The sequence below is a fragment of the Caenorhabditis briggsae genome (genome assembly GCF_000004555.2).
Source record: "Caenorhabditis briggsae complete genome, chrV, whole genome shotgun sequence".
Classification (NCBI taxonomy): domain Eukaryota; kingdom Metazoa; phylum Nematoda; class Chromadorea; order Rhabditida; family Rhabditidae; genus Caenorhabditis; species Caenorhabditis briggsae.
The window spans coordinates 5,776,944-5,797,271 of record NC_013488.2 but is presented as its reverse complement, the minus strand read 5'-3'; the positions used below and the strand labels follow the sequence as shown (position 1 = coordinate 5,797,271).

Genomic DNA, 20,328 nt, shown 5'->3' with positions numbered 1-20,328 from the left:
AAAATTTTCGATGAAAAACTTCGGGGAAAATGGCAGGAAGGGCTCCTAGTTGATGGTCCCCTGTAATGGAAGAGCCCTCTCAAGGTGCCTTGGTAGAATAGAAGAACGGGTCATTCTAATACGGGTTTTAGGGCATCTGAAATTTAGAAGTTTTTTTCATCACTCACCCCGAGTTCAAAGACTCTCTCAACTTCTTCTCCGTTTCCCAATCCTCTTGTCTACACAATGCTAATCCAATATGAACATCAGTGAACACTGTCGAATGAGTATCCGCATGTTCTCCAAGTCTGTTAATCTTGTCCCATCGTTCCTTTCCAACGTTCACACCTTCTAATTTCAATCACCAAAGCAACGAAGACGCGTCATGCATATCCAACAACATATTGGTTTCATTGAATCGATGACCCACTTCTTTGACCCCATCGATGACCCATTTCTCACCTTCCAATCATCTTCCGTTTTATACATGAAATCTCTTCCTTCTTTGTGTCTTTCACCCATTTCCATACCATGAGCCAACGCGTGATTTCCATAACATAAGCCAACGCGTCCCAACAATCGAATCGATTCAATTTGAGCGCTTCTCTTCCAGCCTTCTCCCCCTCCACGTATTTTCCAGACTCTTCTAAAGCGAATGCGTGAATTCCGAATAGGAAGCTATAACAAGGCATGTCGGCAGTCCAAAATGGCAGAATCTTGTCTAAAGTAGCCAGGTTGGTACGAAGGGTTCCGTTGAAAAAATGGGCGTCTTGAGCAAAACGAACAGCCGAACAGCAATCGGTTGGGTAGTCGTCGAGAAGACGATCCCACACACCCGATGCTTCGTTGTGTTTTCTAGGAAAAACATGGGATAAGTTGAAATGAAATTTCGCCGGAAACTCACCCTCGCCCCCACAAAATCGCAGCTTTTGCGTGCCGTTTTTCTCGATTTCCGTATTTTTCCGCATCGTCGTCCAAATTTTTCATTTTTTGAGCTAATTCTGGATTGGATGCTGCCTCTTTACCAGCCATCACTTTCACGGCAAGCAAGAAAGCACGGGATAGAACTGGAAAAATTAATTTAAAGTTTATCAAAATATTATGAATCTCTTACCTGTTTCCGGATCGGATTCTACCAGTTTCCTACAAGAGTTTTCGAATCCAGTTACATTTGTAATTCGCTATTTCCATGTACTTAGTTTTTGTTTTCCCAACCATTCTCTTCGTTTCCCACAATATTTTGCCTGAGAAGTGTATACGTGACTATAGCGAATTTTGATTTTCAATCACTGAATTCTAAAAAAGACGAGGTTTGATTGAAGCAGTCTAGATAGCTTCAAAATCTTCAGATTTGTCTGGAAACTTCAATGTTTACTAAGAAAAACTAGAGCTTCATTTTTGTAGTGAACTACTTTTTTCTAGCTTCAGTGGTTTCGGAGATATGCGCCTTTAAAGTTAGCTTGTCGAAGTGCAAGAGACGGGCAAAGTTTAAAGGCGCATATCTCAAAAACCACGGTAATTCTGGAAAAAGTGTATACCATTGATTTCTTGATTATTTTTTGATGGTCATTTTTCACTTTCAAACCAGAAAACCAATTATTCTTATAAAACTCAAATTATTGGGATGAGAGGATTCAAATAATCTTGTAGGAACTTCTTTCTTGTGGTACAATAAATATTCAAAAAAATTTTCAGAATTCATATTCATTGAACAAAAAAAATTGAATTGTCGGTTTTCATACAAGACCCGTATCTATAAACATGTCAGGATGTGAGAATTGAACTGTGAAGACGTTAAAAAGTGCCGCTAGCTCGCCACGTGGCCGATTTTTCCAGATGTCGTTCTGAAAAAGGAATCTATAAATAACATAAGTTCTCTAGCGAACTTCAAGCTCAACTATCTCGATTCCTATCAAAGATATCAGGAATTTGTTAACTGATAAAATGTCGGTCATACTATCAATAACACTTTTTGAAGCTTTTAAACTTTCGATAAAGAGTTAATAGAGCATGAATTGCAACCCACCTGTATCGCATTATTTATCTGCATCAACTGACTCAATCTTCCCGAATACCTTGTCATTTTCGTCTCATTCACATAATAATTGTGTAAATCATCTGACAGAACTTCTAAAAATCGATCACAAATGTTCATAACATCTCCTTGAAATCGCTTTCCAGCGTATGAGAAAACCAACTGAGCCAGCATGAAATTAAATTCCATATCGGTTATATTTAGCTCTCCGAGTTTTTCAATTTCTGAAGCCAAGTCGAAAACAGCAATGCTGTTCAGGAAGCTGAAAATTTGTGGTTTTTTTAGATTGAATATTTTTGAGCTCAATTATCACAACTAAAAAACGATTATCCAAAAAAAACAGCAATATTTATCAGATCACCAATTTAGAGTTTCTTCCATAACGACAAAGATAATTGAGCTCAAAGTGCAAATATTAAAAACTGGAACTCACTAAAAAACTTGTTCCTGTGGATACTTGGTGAGATGAGTCAAATCAACTTTTGTGCGATCCAAGTCCATAATTATGCCATTGCTCATTGCCCACATTCTATTGTTATGGCAAATTTTCCTTTTTCGAGCACTTGCAGTGGATAACATTTTGTCTAATCTCCCAAAAACGTGCCAAATAGAGCTCAGGAGCTGGAGCTGAAATTTCGAAATGTTTGATGTTTTGAAATTTTCGGAACTTTTGGATATTTCGGATTTTCATTACCTTTGCTTCTTGAAAATAGGATTTTCGGTGAGTAGGTAGATTTCTGGCCTTTATTGTTCAAGATTTTTTGAGATATCAGATTTTTAGATGTGTAAAATTTTTCTTTTGATCATTTTTAGACTCTTCGCACTTCAAAACTTTTGGTTTTTTCTGTCGTTTAGAATTTTTCAAACTTTCTGAATCTTTAATTTTCAGAACTTCTCTTAGATCTTTTAGAATTCAATTCAAAAAACTTCACCTTCATTGCTTGTGGAATGGTCTGAAACTCATCAAAATAAGTCAACCATTTTGCAGTTCTTAAAAAATAATACTCCCAGAAAAATGACATTTCTCCACATGTCAACGTTTTGAACATTTTGCAATCCTTGCTGAAACTCGATGCGATGGTGAGCTTTTTCAATTGTGAGTTTCCACAATATGGAGTTTCAGCACCAGAAACGAAAATTTCTGATGCTTTTTTCATTAATTCGTTGAGATCCACAAAAGTTTTTTTGCAAAAATCATCTGGAATACAAAAGATGACAAGATGTCCGATGAAAGTTGAGAATGTTTCCGGAATCTTTTGAATTGTTTTCAGCGGATCTCGGTTGTGTTGGAATTCTGGAATATTTCAGAATTTTAGACTCTTGAGAAGAAAACCCACTATCAATATTCATCCCGACCGCGTAGCACCTTCTTAGTCTACAGGGTTTGCACAATTTCGAATTTACATCACAGTGAATAGATTGGCATTGAAGTTTGGTGTATTTTGTACCAGCACGTCTTCTGAAAATTCGAAATGAAACAGATACAATATTTCAGTGTAAAATGCTAACTTCAGATCTCTGTAAAAGTATTCCAGAATTTTTCGATTTGTCTGAAAATTTTTAGATTATACAGAACAAAACAAGAGTTTTATTTTCGTTTTGCATTTTCTGAAATTTTCGGGCAAGTCAAAATATTCTGGATCATCATGGACTATTTTCCGTATCTGTCATCAATTTTTATATTAATTTCAAAAAATAAGATAATCAGATTTCAGAATTCCAGACTTTTGAAATTTCAGAAAAAAACAAATCTCACCTAAAAAACACGGCACACGCTCTACAACATTGCACATCAAAATGGTTCCCATGATTGTTTTCGGTTCCACAAACTAGACAATTTCGAATTGGGGACCTAGTCATTTTTTATGGAAATATTCAAAACTTGGCCAAAAAATATAATAAATGTGTATACGAATAGAACAAGAAACAATCTAGATAGATAAGACAAACACAGAAATTGGCCGGCGAGAGATAAGAGACCCAGGCGGTGAAAGAAAAGTATAGACACAAAAAAATCTTGTGACCCAGTGATGCAATTTACTGCCTAGAAAAGGTCTAGGCAGGTTTCGGAAAACTAAAATTTTGGAAAATCTGAAATTCTGAAATTCGGAAATTTTGACGTTTTGAAGTTTTGAAATTCTGAAAATTTGAAAATCAAACTTTCGAAAAAAGTTTAAATCTCAAATGTGGAGATTCTGAAATGCGGAAGTTTTAAAATTATGAATTGCTTAACTGCTGCGACTCTGAACTTGATATTATTGAATATATTCATATTGAATATATTGAATATTGAGATTCTGTTATTCCAGGAATCTGTCATTTTTGAATATTGAGATTCGGAGATTTCAAGATTCCAAAATTCTGAGTTTTTCAATTTCACACTAAATGCTACAAACCATTGAGACAACTACAAACCACAAATTGGTCAGAAAATTATGTCACCGGTCAATTTTTATCTTATCTCATTTTTTTGTGCCTGTTTATGAAATATTTTATACAATTTGTCAACATAATCATTTTTTTAGAACTTTAAATGCAACCTTGTCTAGTTTGTCAGTCTCCTGGACCACATGGTTTTCATTTTGGAGTGATCAGCTGTCGCGCCTGTGCCGCGTTTTTTCGAAGAGCCGCATTTTCGAAATGGAACAGTTTGAAGTGTAAAAGTAAAATGTGCAATATGAATTTGTGAGTTTTTTTGAGCTGAAAAAATATAAATATATCTACGAGTTTTTTCAGAAATTATTGCAAACCATGTCGTCTACAAAAGTGCTACGCGGTTGGAATGGAAACTAGTAGTGAGATTAAAAAAAATTATTGCACAAACAAGTTTCGAAGAATTCTGAGATTCTGAAATTCTGAGATACTGAGATTCTTAAATTTTGGGATTCTGAAATTCTAGGATTCTGAAATCCTGAGATTCTTAAATTATGGGATTCCAAGGCTCTAAGATTTTAAGTTTCTGATATTTTAAGAATCTACTGTTATAGGATTTTGAGATTCTGAAATCCATAGATCACGGTTTTCTGAAAATAAGAGATTCCGAATTTTTGTAGTTTAAATTAATTTTCAGATTTCCAATACCATCGAGACAGTCTTCATAACACAAAAAATACCATTATGATTTCTAGAAAATCAGAAATTCCCAAATCCTTCCAGTCCTTCGTTGGCCGTCCAGAAATGATTTTGTTTTGGGATTCCGAGAAATCTACAACGAATAAAACCTACGTAGACGTCAATTTTCTTATCGAAGGAGCAACGGAAATTTTCAGACAACCTATGGAAATGGTTCATTTAACTGAAAATCGATTGAAAAGATTAGCTGTTGGAATGAATTCTGTTAGAGGAAAAAATCAAAAATATCAGTTGGTGACAACTATATCGCAAAAGGAAATATCCAGTATGTGGCAGTTTTATTTTATTACTGTAGCAAAATGGTTGATGCATTTTACGGAATTTGAGAAGTTGGATATGGAAGTGAAGGTAAATTTCTGAATTTCTGAATTTTGAAAAAAAAACAATTTCCAGCTAACCATCCTCCAAACTGTCTGGCATGTTTGGCAAAACCTAGATCACCGTTCTTTGATGGCTTTTCATCAGAAAAATAATCCAAATTTTCCAAAACATCATACAATCTCAAGAACGGGAGTGTTGTTGGACAAGGCAAATGTTCATTTTGATGCCTCGTGGCTCAGTGATTATCCGTCTCGAGAAGTTGGCGGGTGAGGATTACTGTACTAGATTCATCTGGCTTACTGTAACAAAAAAGACAAAAAGGACATATTTTTGAAAAATATGTTAAAAATTATTACAAATTAAAAATATTAGAACTGAAAAGAGAGTTGTGCTTTGTACAAATAAGTAGTTCTTTACAAAAATGAAGCTCTTATTTTGATCAGTACACTCTGAAATTTTCAGACAAATTGGAAAACTGTGAAATACCTTTTTCGGATTTCTAAGTTTACGTTTTACCATTGAATGTCAAAACACGATTTATAAAGAAAAATTTCAGATTTCTCCGAGTTCCTGGAAATGATAACATTACTGAAAAACTGAAATCACTGGATCCAACTGATATTGAATTGACTTTCATGCTTGCTCAGCTTTCATTTGAATATGCTGGAAAACGATGTCAAGGGAAAATTCTGGAAACGCTGGAACATTTCCAGAATCTGCTTGCGGATGACATACATCAATATTATACAAAAGAGCTTCGAATCGATAATTATTTTGATCGATTAGCGAAACTGATGAAAATCAATAATTCGATTCAGAAGAAAATCTGGGAGGCCAGACCGAGAATGGAGCTGGCGAAAGTGTTTAATTTGATCAAATTGGATTTTTCGCATCCCGAAATGTTTATTGATTCGGGTTATAATTGAGGTGTTTTGTTTGATGATAATATTTGAACTTTGAACACAAATTCTTGGAAATTGTAGAAATTTACATTAGTGAGCTGTTTTCCAGTAAATTCTTTTATTTCCCTGAATTTCTGAAATTCCTTTTCAGGGTTTCATACTTTCGGAATTTTTTTTCATCTCTTGAATTGGATGTCAAACATCACCTGGACGTCTTCAAGTAAATCATGCCCTCAACATCTTCACATGTCCACCTTGACAGATAGGGCACACGATTTTTGAAAATTTGATAAAAAATTTGGTCTACTTGATCGTCTTCAATTTTGAAAGCGATTCCATTTGTGGAGAATTTTTTCTCTGAGTCAAATTTTCCAAATCGACCGGGATTTTTTTAAAACAAATTCTAACCCGAATTTAGAGCATAATTGAAGAGAGCATCTGTAAAATGAGATACATTACTTTGTCTGAAAACATATGAAAATGTCTCAAAGTATTTTTTTTAATGTCTGAAAAGGAAAAATATTATTTTGAACTGTCTTAAAAAATAGTGTTTTGAGTAAAAAACCAACAAAATTTGGAAAAAATAACTTACCTTAATTAGAAATCCAAATATCTCACTATATTAATTTTTTGATAGATGTGCAAAATGGAAAAAAAAAGAAAAAAAAGTGATTTTTACCACTTTGATTTTTATTCTTCAATGTTTGCCAAAAATGAAATCACTCAACAAACAAAAATCATTTTTCTAGAAAATAGGAGGAAAAATTGAGAGTCGTCGTAAGAAGCATGAAGCTACAACACATCCAAAAGAGAGATAAGAGATCTCGTAGTTATACAATTTGAAGTTGATCTACAAACTTTTTTTGATCTCTATCCGAAATTTTTCAATTTTCTAGGTTCCAAAATTTTTTAACCGAAAATTTCAAAATTGATATCCAAACTTTTTTTCTGATCTCTAGAATTCAGATATCCATTTTTTTAAAAGTTTTAGATCAAATCTACTTCTTACTAAGGAAACTTTTCTGTGTGTGTGTCTGTGTGTCCGTCTCGGACATTTACTTGAATACCTCCAAAAGGCATGGGACTCCTATAATAGTGTGTGGTATGTAGCCATGGACTACCGAGCGCTTCATGTCTATGGTGTACTGGGCCTTCTAGCTAACATGGAACCTACAGGGTTGAGAATCGAAATTTTCAAAATTATGCTCAAACTCAATAAAACTTTATAAAATTTTGCAAAACGGTTTTTTGGCCTATCTATGTGTTGCCTACATGAAATTGAGCAAAAATTTTGAAAAATTCGTTTTTTTCGTATATCACTTATCACGGAAAATCGAGTTCTCGAATTTTTTCTCGACTTTTTTTTCGGAAAATCGAGTTCTCGAATTTTTTCTCGACTTTTTTTTTCGGAAAATCGAGTTCTCGAATTTTTTCTCGACTTTATTTTCGGAAAATCGAGTTCTCGAATTTTCTCGAATTTCAATTAGTCAAAAATTACCAGTTTATTTGACAAAAACAACAAAAACAACAAAAAGCACAAAAATGAGTCTTTCTGGAGTCTTTCTGCTCGTTGAAGAATCGGTTGCAAATATTACACTTTTTCCTTCCATCCGCCAGATTTGTCAATACCGCTGAGTATTTTCCCATGTTTAGTCTGAAAATTCCGTTAAATTCAGACAAAGTTACTCACTGCAAAACCAACAATTTTAAGAAAAACTTTTGATGACCTAAAGTCTGAAAAAGACCAAGTGTTTTCAGTGAGAGAAGGTAAAAAATCACTGAAAAATAAAAGAAGTCTATTAAGAACAGTATAAACCGAAAAAAATGTTGAAAAAGTAATGAAAACCCTGATTAAAGTATGTTTTCATTCAAAAAAAATTAATTTTAAAAAAATTCACCTTAAATCGACCCCGTAAATCGACACCGATTGCGGGTCTCGCCGCGCTTGGGTTACTGTTGCACCCGTTTCAACTATACAAAGTAGAGATTTCCTCTTCACTTTGAACGCAGCATGATTATTTCGAGAAAAAATTTTCCGAATATTTTTCGGAAAATTTTCCGACGGAAAAAATTTCCGAAAAAAAATTCGGAAAATTTTCCGACGGAAAAATTTTCCGAAAAAAATCGGAAAATCGGAAAAATCGAGAACTCGATTTTCCGATTCCGACCAAGCCTGTTGGTAACGTATAGTTTTTGACAGATTTTTTTCCCTCAAAGTGAATCTATCAGAATGAAACTTTATGCATATTATGCCTGCAATTTTTCAAGTTTGATGGGAAATTTGTTGAGAATTCTAGAAAATTCCCGAAAGTTCCAGAAAACTCCAGAAAATTCCAGAACATTCTAGAAAATTCCAAGACATTCTAGAAAGTTTCTGAACATTCTGGAAAATTCTAGAAAGTTCCAGAAAACTTCAGAACATTCTAGAAAATTCCAGAACATTCTAGAAAATTCCAGAAAATTCTAGAAAGTTCCTGAACATTCTAGAAAAAATTTTAGAACATTCCAGAGAACTCCAGAAAATTCCAGAACATTCTAGAAAATTCCAACACAATCTGGAAAGTTCCAGAACATTCCAGAAAGTTCTAGAACATTCTAGAACATTCTAGAAAAATCCAGAAACTTTCCAGAAAGTTCCAGTAAATTCTAGAACATGCTAGAAAATTCCAGAACATTCTGAAAAATTCCGAAAAGTTCTAGAAAGTTCCCGAAAGTTCAAGAAATTCCAGAAAACTCCAAAACATTCTCGAAACTTCCAGAAGGTTTTAGAAAATTCCAGAAAGGGCTAGAAAATTCTGAAAAGTTCTTAAACATTTTAGAAAATTTCAGAACATTCTTGAGCATTCCAGAAAGTTCCTAAATCTTCTAGAAAATTTCAAAAAGTTCTAGAAAATTCCAGAAAATTCTAGAAAATTCCAGAAAGGGCTAGAAAGTTTCCGAAAATTGAAGAAATTCCAGAAAGCTCCAAAACATTTTAGAAACTTCCAGAAGATTATAGAAAACTTCAGCAAGGGCTAGAAAATTCTGTAAAGTTCTAGAAATTTCTGGAAAGTTCTAGAACATTCTGGAAAGTTCCAGAACATTCTGGAAAGTTCCAAAAAGAGCTAGAAAAATCCAGAAGTTTCGAGAACATTCTAAAAAGCTCCGGAACATTCCAAAAAACTCCAAAAGACCCAAAACATCATTAAAGCTCTAGAAAATTGTAGAATAGTCCTGGAAATTCGAAAAAGTTCAAGAATATTCCAAACAATTCCAAGAGTGCCTCGAACGTTGTCAAATTTTAGCTTTCTCTATAAAATATTGCAAAATTTTCTCTATACTTTCATTGTATTTTCTCTATACTTTCATTAAATTCGACAATTAAGGATTTTAGGTTAGGAATTCGAGACTTTAGAAAATCAAACAATTGTATTCCCTTTTCAAGAAACATGTATTCTATCGTGTAGAAACTCGGAAATTCAGAAAATCGGATATCTTTTTTCTCAAAAAAGCGACAAGACTTAAAGGTGGGGGGACAGGAGATTTTACGGGGGATTTTTGGGGCCAGAGTATGCATTCTACCGTGACGGTGTACAACGCTTAATGCCACTCTGCGTACAGCTGTCGTCCTCGCCTTTATGTATGCGATCGGGCGGCAGCTTCCTCTTTGCCCGCGTGGCTCAGTCGGTAGCGGCGCCGCACCCTCAATTCTCGCCCCCCACAAGTTCAACTCCTCGAGGGGCATATTTGAAAGATTTCGAGAACACCATTTTTTTCATGTCTCCCCACCTTTAAAAGAAATTATCAGAACATTGAAAAAAGTACGCCTGTTTTATCAGAGGTAGGCATCAAATAGATGTGGGCTTCTATTGGAGAAATCACGGTATCTAGAAATTCCCATATTAGTAACATCCAAAATTTAAAAATCGAAGTAATTGGAAGTTTCGGGCACTCGGAAAGTCAAAAATCTAGACATTAGAAATTCAAGTGTAAGATACAGTGAACTGAAGCCAGGAGGTTAGCCCCCGACAGGGGGCTCAAACCGACTGGTTTTTTTCTAATATAACTCTTTGAATCATAACTTTTTCTATGTAAAAATGTGTTTTTTTTGTTCAATTTTTTGTTCTTGTCCTTTACAAACATTCTGAATTTCGAAAATCCGAAAGTTTTAAACGTTCCGAAAAATCGAAAAGAAATCAAAAAGAAATATTTTATAAAAAAGTTTCGAGATCAATTTTTAATATTCTAATTTCGGGATCACTTATGTAACTCTTTTGTATGTTGAAGCTTCATGCTTGTTATGACGCCTTTCCATTTTTTTTGCTTCCTTTTCTCCAGAAAAATGATTTTTGTTTGTTGAGTGATTTCATTTTTTGGCAAACATTGAAAAATGAAAATCAAAGTGATAAAAAATCACTTTTTTTTTCATTTTTTTCCATTTTGCACATCTTACAAAAAATGAAAAAGACCAAACCAATGTGGCAGGAACTACCTGAACTCTTTAAAATTAATCTAGTGAGATATTTGGATTTCAAATCCAGGTCAGTTTTTTTTAGTTTCAATTCATTTCCAGTCATTTTCAGCTGTGCAAGATATCGACTTTTTCAGACTTCCAGTTTATTTTTAGACTTTATTGAATAATTTTTGTTCTTTTCAGACATTGTCGGATGTTTTCAGACAAATCAATGTATCAAATTTTACAGATGCTTTCTTCAATTTTGCTCTAAATCGGAGTACGAACTCGTTCAAACAATTCCGGTCGATTTGGAAAATTTGACAATTTACTCCGAGAAAAAATTCTCCATAAATAGATCCACTTTTGCAATTTAAGAAAATCAATTAGTCCAAATTTTTGCTCAAGTTTTCAAGAATCCGAATTCAAAAATTCAGGAAATTATATTTGATTTCACAACCGGCAAAAATGATTCGAAAATTTTCATGGAAAATTTGAAAAAAAACTGGAAATGCTGAAATTAGAACCAGAAATTTCTCGAGATTTTTTGGACCAAATCTGTGAAACTGAGCAATGGAAATCTGTCAAACAACTCGAAGCGACTGGAAATTTCGATACAAAAATTGATTGGTTTATGCATTTTGAGAAGATTACCGTACAGAAAATATATTTTCTGAGTGTGGAAAAAGCAGTGGAAGTTGTTAAGGTGGGTTTTTTTTGTAATTTCAGAATTTCAGAATATGCCAAAATGTTCAATTTCAGAACTTTCGAAATCGAAGTTTATCAGTTAGATCATTTTTCAAAATTTGCACAGAGTTTCCAATGAAGTCATTTGTACGGAATCTTTCTAATTTTTTTTGAATTTTCAAATTTCATTCACCAATTTTTTGTCTTTTACCGATCGTGTGTAAAAATAAAAAATTCAATCAGGTGTTGTAAAGCCTTATCAGTTGCATGATTATATGTACATCAAAAATGTCCAGAGATTATAAAAATTAGAAAGACGCAGAGAAAAGCAACAAAGAAATCAAGCCAGAGAACCGGCAGACTATAGAACGCGATAAGCATTCTATTTTTTTTGGGTCGGCTAGTCACGTATAATTTCATTTTGTACACACTACTAGCCATCTGATATCTTTTGATCCAAAATTGTTCGTTTTTGCAACACTAATTTTGTTAAAAAATGATCCGAAAAGCTCGTCCGATTTGGCAAGAACTACCGGACCACTTCAAGACGGATGTGGTGAAAATATTGGATTTCAAGTCGAGGTGAGTATCGGATTTTTTTTGTTGGTTTTCAAGATTCTCAAAAAGCATGACTACCCCAAAAATATCTTATTTTAACATTTTCGATCACGAAATTTGAAGTCCCAAAAAAGTAGACCAGCAATTTTCAAGTTATCTGAGCATTTTAGAATACACTAAACAAAAAGAGAGCTTCTTTTTTTGTGGTTGACAACGAGATATGCGGTTTCCAAATTGCACAACTAAAATTCAAAAAAAAATTAATTTTTACATGCCAGAATATTTTACTTTCACTTTTAAGATTTTACAGCAAACCAAAACCTCCACTTTTTTGGAAATTTTCAACATTGTGATGTCTGATTTAACATATAAGGAACATTTTTACACATCTTTTACACATTGTGGCTGTCCAATTTATCTGTCCAAACAGGATCTAGAACTTTTGAAAGTGCATGAACATCGGAAAATCTGGTTTTTTTTGGAGAAAGTGAAAATTGGAAAAAAAAAGTTTTGAGTCAAAATTTCATAAAATGCAGAAATTCCAAAAAAACTATCAATTTCGGGATATTCCGGAAAGTTTTAAGGTTTTCGAAAGGTTAAGAAGTACTGAAATCATTGGCAGTTTAATAGATTATTTATTCCAGAATTATTTTGAAACTTAAAACCAAAAAATCCGAAAAATCAGATTATTGGCAAATTTCGAAACTCAGAAACTCCACAGGTGGATCGCGTGGAACGTTATATGGGATCGCACGGTGCAGTATATGCTTGCATTACGAAACATATAGGGGCGCATTGCGCGAGCATATAGGATCCACGCGCTGACCAAGGGGCCATAATGCGCCCATATAGTGTCCGGCGCGATCCACCTGTGTTAGAGCTTCTGAATTGCTGAATTTCAGAAATATCAAATTTTCAGATGCTGCTTAAAAATCTGCTCGGGATCCGACCAAATTCTGGTCAAGTCCTGCTCGAATAATTTCAAAACCGTGGTGATCAGTCCACCGGATAAATTGGAACTGGATCATAAAATTTATACATGCTCAGGAATCGATCAATTGATTTCATTGGTTATTCATATTTTCGAGCATCCAAAATCGAGTGCAAAACAGATCGAATTCAATTTTGATAGACGAAATGAGCCGGAAAATGTGCAATTCTTCTTGGAAACCTTTTTGTGTTGTCTGAAAGCGAACATGAAAAACATCAAATTCAAATGTCGGGTTTTCAATTATCAAGAGTATCATAACCGCATTCTGGAGGATCATTTTCTGAAAGTTTTGCAACTTTTCGATTCAAAACATCTGATTGAAATCAATTTGTCATCTGCGATTTCTTCAGATTTTATTGAAAAAGTTTGTGCATCTGAGCAATGGAAAAATGCCAAGAAACTGAAAATTATGGGACATTTTGATTATGATTTTCCAATTGAACACTTTTTACATTTCAATCGGATTATTATCAAGAATATTCGAAGTTTGAGCGCTGAGAAAAGCTGTAAATTCATTGAGGTTTTGGAAATTTGAAATTTGAAAAAAGAGGACAGTTTTTTGCAGAATTTCCTGAACAAAAATCCATCGAAAGGATCCATGTTCACTTTGGAAACTGATATTCCGCTTCTGATTGATGAAATTCTTCCTAAACTTCCAAATGAATGGCAAGGTGGAACTTATTTAATGAACTTGTGAGTTTTACAAATTTTTGTCCGGATATTCTGAAATTCTGAAGTTTTGAATTTCTGAAATTTTGTTATTTTGAGCTTTGGAAATTTAGAAATTTGGAAATTTGTGTATTCTAAAAATTCAGAAATTCCAGAAACGAGTTTTCAGACCTCAATACGTTCATAGTCGAGTTTACGATATGAAAGATCCAAAACTGAAACTGGTACTCAAATTTGAACGTGACGCTATTCTTGGAGCCGTTTGTGATGAGCAATGGATGGAAGCCGATTTCAGATGGTCCGTTTACAGATGTCGAATGGATTGGTGATCTTAATTCTTTTATCGACTTTTTCAAATTGAAAAAAAAACTATAATATGTCTGTATAATTTATTCAACTTGACTTCTTTTGTATTTTTTTCAACATTGAAACTGTTTCTATTTTTATATGAAATGATGAATAAAGAAAAGGGGGAGAAAAACAAAGAAATGACGAAACATTTAAAAAAATAATACAAATTACATCAACCCGGTGTCCCTGAACATTTCGGGATGCGAAAAGTCCAAATGGAATACATCAAACACTTTGGCAACTTCCGCTCGTCCTCTGTACAACCGTATGTTCTCCAGAATCTCCTTATTTATTCTGAGCAATTTCATCAATCTTCCCGAATATCGAATCATCATTCGATCTTTTGTATAATACTCATGTAGATCATTGGATAGTTCACCAAGGAATTGTTCCATTACTTCGGACATTTTTCCACCGTATCTCGATGCCACATATTGGAAACAAAGATGAGCAAGCATAAAGGTTAGCTCCGTTTCTGTTAAGTCCAAACTTTGAATTTCATCGATGAGATGGAGAAGATCCAAACCACGCATACCGTCGAGGAAAAATCTGCTCAAACACTTCATTCTGTCCCATTTCGATTCTGCGGCTCTTCTGAAATTTTTTCGAAAATTTCAGCAAATTTTTAAAAAATACCTGAAAAACGCGGCACACGCTCTACAAGTATTTACTCCAAAATGCATACCATGTCCCGCTTGACCACAAACTTCACAGGAGGACATTTCTGAAAACCTTTAAAAAAAAAGGAATTTTTGCACAAATTTAAAAAAAGCCAATAACGAAAAATTTAAAACAACTGTCAAAAAAAGTTTTAAGCATTATAAATTTATAAATTTATGTATATTAGCGTACTGAACGTATAGGTATACTTTTGAAATTTTGGACAAAAATAAATACAATGTACAATTTTATAACTTTTAGCACTTTGAAATCAATTATCTCGGTTCTAAGAAAGCTACCGAGAATTTATCAACTGATAAAATCTTTGTCATAATATCACCAAGATTTTATCAGTAGACAGATTTTTGATAACTTTTATAGAAACTGAGATAAATGATCTAAAAATTTTGAGTGTAGTTTGGGCGTTTTATAAGAGGAAATACAAATGTACAAAAAAAAATTACAAACAGTTTTACAGTTTTAAAAGTTCAATTTATACAAATCCAGTATCCCTGAACATTTCGGGATGCGAAAAGTCCAAATGGAATACATCAAACACTTTGGCAACTTTCGCTCGTCCTCTGTACAACCGTATGTTCTCCAGAATCTCCTTATTTATTCTGAGCAATTTCATCAATCTTCCCGAATATCGAATCATCATTCGATCTTTTGTATAATACTCATGTAAATCATTGGATAGTTCACCAAGGAATTGTTCCATTATTTCGGACATTTTTCCACCGTATCTCGATGCCACATATTGGAAACAAAGATGAGCAAGCATAAAGGTTAGCTCCGTTTCTGTTAAGTCCAAACTTTGAATTTCATCGATGAGATGGAGAAGATCCAAACCACGCATACCGTCGAGGAAGCTGCAATTATCTGGATTTAGAATTCTGGAATTCAGAAATCTCAGAAAAAATATTTTTACTCACTAGCTCAGCTGCTCTGTCGAATATCTGCTCATCCAATTCGAATCCACTCTCACCAAAGATATATCTGTCAAAACACCATTTCCGATTATTTTCTCCGAAAACTTCGCATTTTTGTTATTATTTCGATAGAGCGCAGTTGCCACCATCTTGTCCAATCTACCCCAGACGTGCCAGACTGCTTTTAAAATGTCTATCTGAAAAATGTGCTTGTGATTTTTCGATTGCTAAAATTCGTTTTAGTAAAAATACCTTGAAATCCATCTCCAATACATCAAAACTGTCAAAATAAATCAACCATTTTGCCGTTGTCAAAACATGGTGCTCCCAAAAACTTGTAATTTCTTTTCGAGTCACTTCTTCAATTTTGTGTCTTTCTTCGTTCTTTTTCAAACAGTTCAATCCATATTTCAATTTTTGAAGTCCATTTTTCGCAATCAATGGTTTTTCGGCGCCAAATTTGAAAATATCCATTGCCTGAGACATTAAAAGACTCATATCCACATAAGTTTTTGTTTTTTGGGTTGAAGAATGGAAAAGGACAAAATGTGGTTTTCCAGATAATAATTCTACAGTTTGAGGAAGTTTTCGTTTTCGACTGAAGCTGTTCGTATAGATTTGAACTGTATCTCGGCCGTGTTGAAAATCTGAAATTTGTAGACATCTGGACAAACAGACACACAGAGAAAACTTACTTGATGTGCTCATTCCAACAGCTCGACACTTTTTTAGACGACATGGTTTGCAGTGGTAGATGAAAATTGGTTTTTGAATGTTCAAAATTTCCTGATATTCCTAAAATTTTCAAAAAAAAAAACTAACTTTCTCTCGTCACAAAATCTGCTCAAACACTTCATTCTGTCCCATTTCGATTCTGCGGCTCTTCTGAAATTTTTTCGAAAATTTCAGCAAATTTTTAAAAAATACCTGAAAAACGCGGCACACGCTCTACAAGTATTTACTCCAAAATGCATACCATGTCCCGCTTGACCACAAACTTCACAGGAGGACATTTCTGAAAACCTTTAAAAAAAAAGGAATTTTTGCACAAATTTAAAAAAAGCCAATAACGAAAAATTTAAAACAACTGTCAAAAAAAGTTTTAAGCATTATAAATTTATAAATTTATGTATATTAGCGTACTGAACGTATAGGTATACTTTTGAAATTTTGGACAAAAATAAATACAATGTACAATTTTATAACTTTTAGCACTTTGAAATCAATTATCTCGGTTACTAAGAAAGCTACCGAGAATTTATCAACTGATAAAATCTTTGTCATAATATCACCAAGATTTTATCAGTAGACAGATTTTTGATAACTTTTATAGAAACTGAGATAAATGATCTAAAAATTTTGAGTGTAGTTTGGGCGTTTTATAAGAGGAAATACAAATGTACAAAAAAAAATTACAAACAGTTTTACAGTTTTAAAAGTTCAATTTATACAAATCCAGTATCCCTGAACATTTCGGGATGCGAAAAGTCCAAATGGAATACATCAAACACTTTGGCAACTTTCGCTCGTCCTCTGTACAACCGTATGTTCTCCAGAATCTCCTTATTTATTCTGAGCAATTTCATCAATCTTCCCGAATATCGAATCATCATTCGATCTTTTGTATAATACTCATGTAAATCATTGGATAGTTCACCAAGGAATTGTTCCATTATTTCGGACATTTTTCCACCGTATCTCGATGCCACATATTGGAAACAAAGATGAGCAAGCATAAAGGTTAGCTCCGTTTCTGTTAAGTCCAAACTTTGAATTTCATCGATGAGATGATGGAGGTCCCAACCACGAATTCCATCAAGGAAACTGTAAAAGGAATTTTAGAATATTAGGTTTTTTGGGAATCTCTCAGAATGCCAGTCTCAGAAAAATTAATTTCTAGAGAAAAAATAGCAAATACAAAAACATTGCGTTTTTAAAGAATCTGTAGCTCTAGAAAAGTTGAGATTTAAAATCCCTGATCTCAAAATCACTCACTATCTTAACTGCTCCGTCGGAAGTCGACTCATCCATCGTGAATCAGTCTTAACGTTCTCTGTGTCCATCATCATCCCATTCCCAAACAATCTTTCTGACGACTTGGCATCCTTGTTATTATTTCGGTAGAGCGCAGTTGCCACCAACTTGTCCAATCTACCCCAGATGTGCCAGACCGCAAAGAGGATTTCCATCTAGAAATTTCAACTTTGAACTTTGAATCTGAAAATTAAATAATACCTTCAAATCTGGATCCAACCGTTCAAACTTGTCAAAATGTGTCAACCATTTCGCCGTTGTCAAAAAGTGATACTCCCAAAATGACGTCACTTCTTTCTGTGTCACCTTTGTTAATTTCTTGACGCCATCTGCCCTATTCCGAAAGTTGTATGCGTAGCTCAACTTTAAAAGTCCATTTTTTGCAACCAGCGGTTTTACGGCTCCGAATTTGAAAATATCTATTGCTTGAGAGATTAGAAGACTCATACCCACATAGGTATGCACTTGTTTTACAGTTGATGGGTCAATTGGACAAAAAAGAACAAAATGTGGAGTCCCAAGACAGATTTCAACAGTTTGGGGTAGTTTTCTTTTGCGGGATACTGTAGCGAGTTGAAGAGCGTCACGGTCATGTTGGAAGTCTGAAAATTGTGGAAATCTGGAAAAACAGATAAACAGACAAACAATACTCACTTGATGTGCTCATTCCAACTGCTCGACACTTTTTCAGACGACATGGTTTGCAGTGGTAGCTGAAAATTATATTTTTGAATTTTATTGAAAATCTATGTTCAAATTATTCTGGATTTTCAGAATTTTAGAATGTTAATAATTTCAGAATTTCCCGAATCTCTGAATTTCCGATTTGCAGATATCATAATTCTCAAGATTCCTCAATCTCTGAATTTCTGAATTTCTGAATTTCTGAATTTCCGAATTTCTGAATTTCTGAATTTCTGATTTTCTGAATTTCAAAATTTCTGAATTTCTGAATTTCTGAATTTCTGAATTTCTGAATTTCTGAATTTCTGAATTTCTGAATTTCTGAATTTCTGAATTTCTGAATTTCTGAATTTCTGAATTTCTGAATTCCTGAATTTCTGAATTTCTGAATTTCTGAATTTCTGAATTTCTGAATTTCTGAATTTCTGAATTTCTGGATTTCAGGATTATTTTCTTTTCTGAAACTCGTTGGTTTACGGAACTTTTTTTCGATGTCACATTTATGGTTTCTTTCTTATTTTCCCGAAATTATGATTTTCTAGAAAACTGAATTTCGTAATGCTTTTCTATCAATTTTCTTTCCAAAAATAAAATTGGTGATGCAATTTGATTATTTCTCCTTTTCTAATTATTTCGCTGGACAAAAAACGAAAAACAACAGGAAATTAACAATTTCTTGAGACAGAGATCAATTTTTCAACAAAATTCTTACGCTTTGCCATCACAATGTTTGCTCAGACATTCCATTGTGCTCCATTTCGAGTCAGCTGCTCTTCTGGAAATTTCTTTCTTTCGCAGATTTTTCAGAATTTCAGAATCTTTGAGTTTCCAAAAAAAGGTACCTGAAAAATGCGGCACATGCTCTACAACTGATAACGCCGAAGTGATTTCCTTGACCATCTTGGCCACAAATTTCACAAGGCGGACCTTCTGAATTTGTCATTCTTCAGAAGACGTCCTGTAGAATACGTTCTGTATAAAATTTTTTAGACAAGACAGGTGACGTTGAAAAAGAAGAAAGAAAAAAACGAAAAAGAGGGTGCGAGTGATACTGGAAGAAATACAATACGTAGTAAGTGAGAAAGAAAGAGAGAGAGAAGAAAGACGCAGATGACGAAACGGAAATTGGGAGATTATATTTGTTTTGTTGGTCGGGAAACTTGGCGGGAAATGTGAATTTTGGGAGAGAATTGAAAATTTTTGAACTCTCAAAAAATTGGAGGTATTCTATAAATTCAAAAATGATAATTTAAAAAAGTAATTAAATTTCTAAAAATCTGAAAAAAAGCTGAAAATGTGCCATAACGCATGCAAAATTGCTGAAAACTAATTAAAAGGGCGGAAAAACATGAAAAAGCTACTTTAAAATAGTGCAATATAGCAAAAAATCACAGAAAAAAAAACTAAACAAAAATACTGAAACATAGCTGACAAAAGCGAAAAATCGATAATTCCTGGAAATTCGGAATTCCAACTTTTTAAAATTCTGGCCTTCTGAATTTCAATTTCAAATCATTAATGGTTTTTGTTAGCAATTTTGAAAATTAGAAAGAGGGATTTTCAGAAAGTTTGAAATTCAAATTGAAAAAATGTACGGCTCTTTTCTAGTTTAGAGGTCCGGAAAAAGTTTAGAGGTCCCAAGAAAAAATAGAGGTCCCAAAATAAAATAGAGGTCCGAAAAAAAATTAGAGGTCCCAAAAAAATTTAGAGGTCCCAAGAGAAAACAGAGGTCCGATATTTGAAAAGCGCGCAGGTATTAGAATAATGTGCCAGAATTTGGGGTTTTGAGATTTGAGGCTCTCTAGGATGATAAGAGCGGAAATGTGACTTCTCCTGATAGTTTTGGCTTCATTTCTTTTTTGTCTTTCTTATGGACCCAAATTTACATATAAGCAAAATGTCGGCAAACAGTAATGCCTCCGTGAATAAGCTTTCTCTCAGGCTTAGATAATTTTCAGAAA

The 20,328-nt window shown here is 33.8% G+C and overlaps 6 protein-coding genes across 6 annotated transcripts in view; 3 read left to right on the top strand and 3 right to left on the bottom strand.

Moving 5' to 3' along the window:
* Window positions 1-45: 45 nt before the first annotated feature.
* Window positions 46-1,118, bottom strand: CBG17907 (the record flags this gene model as incomplete). Its single annotated transcript, XM_002647671.1, has 4 exons — window positions 46-136; window positions 442-834; window positions 884-1,046; window positions 1,094-1,118. Coding segments are annotated over 4 exons (672 nt in total), but the record flags the coding sequence as incomplete, so codon positions are not given.
* A 597-nt stretch (window positions 1,119-1,715) lies between these two features.
* The window catches only part of CBG17901, a gene marked incomplete at both ends in the record, with an annotated part of 25,419 nt that continues 6,806 nt past the window's right edge, over window positions 1,716-20,328 (bottom strand). Inside the window, 5 exons of the mRNA XM_002647666.1 lie at window positions 1,716-1,836; window positions 16,345-16,435; window positions 17,307-17,473; window positions 17,645-17,838; window positions 17,885-18,285. Of these exons, the coding sequence (XP_002647712.1) occupies window positions 1,716-1,836; window positions 16,345-16,435; window positions 17,307-17,473; window positions 17,645-17,838; window positions 17,885-18,285 (974 nt within the window). The remainder of the gene's footprint in view (window positions 1,837-16,344; window positions 16,436-17,306; window positions 17,474-17,644; window positions 17,839-17,884; window positions 18,286-20,328) is intronic.
* Window positions 4,548-6,393, top strand: Cbr-nhr-210 (the record flags this gene model as incomplete). The annotated part of the gene is made up of 5 exons (XM_002647670.2): window positions 4,548-4,699; window positions 4,751-4,809; window positions 5,085-5,494; window positions 5,540-5,733; window positions 6,024-6,393. The coding sequence occupies 5 exons, from the start codon at window positions 4,548-4,550 to the stop codon at window positions 6,391-6,393; spliced, it is 1,185 nt and encodes a 394-aa protein (XP_002647716.2).
* Window positions 11,313-11,662, top strand: CBG17905 (the record flags this gene model as incomplete). Its single annotated transcript, XM_002647669.1, has 2 exons — window positions 11,313-11,507; window positions 11,564-11,662. 2 exons carry the CDS (start codon window positions 11,313-11,315, stop codon window positions 11,660-11,662), a joined length of 294 nt encoding a protein of 97 aa, XP_002647715.1.
* On the top strand, window positions 11,985-14,035 carry CBG17904 (the record flags this gene model as incomplete). The annotated part of the gene is made up of 4 exons (XM_002647668.1): window positions 11,985-12,070; window positions 12,966-13,557; window positions 13,603-13,730; window positions 13,876-14,035. 4 exons carry the CDS (start codon window positions 11,985-11,987, stop codon window positions 14,033-14,035), a joined length of 966 nt encoding a protein of 321 aa, XP_002647714.1.
* CBG17903 lies at window positions 14,225-14,779 on the bottom strand (the record flags this gene model as incomplete). Its single annotated transcript, XM_002647667.1, has 2 exons — window positions 14,225-14,651; window positions 14,694-14,779. 2 exons carry the CDS (start codon window positions 14,777-14,779, stop codon window positions 14,225-14,227), a joined length of 513 nt encoding a protein of 170 aa, XP_002647713.1.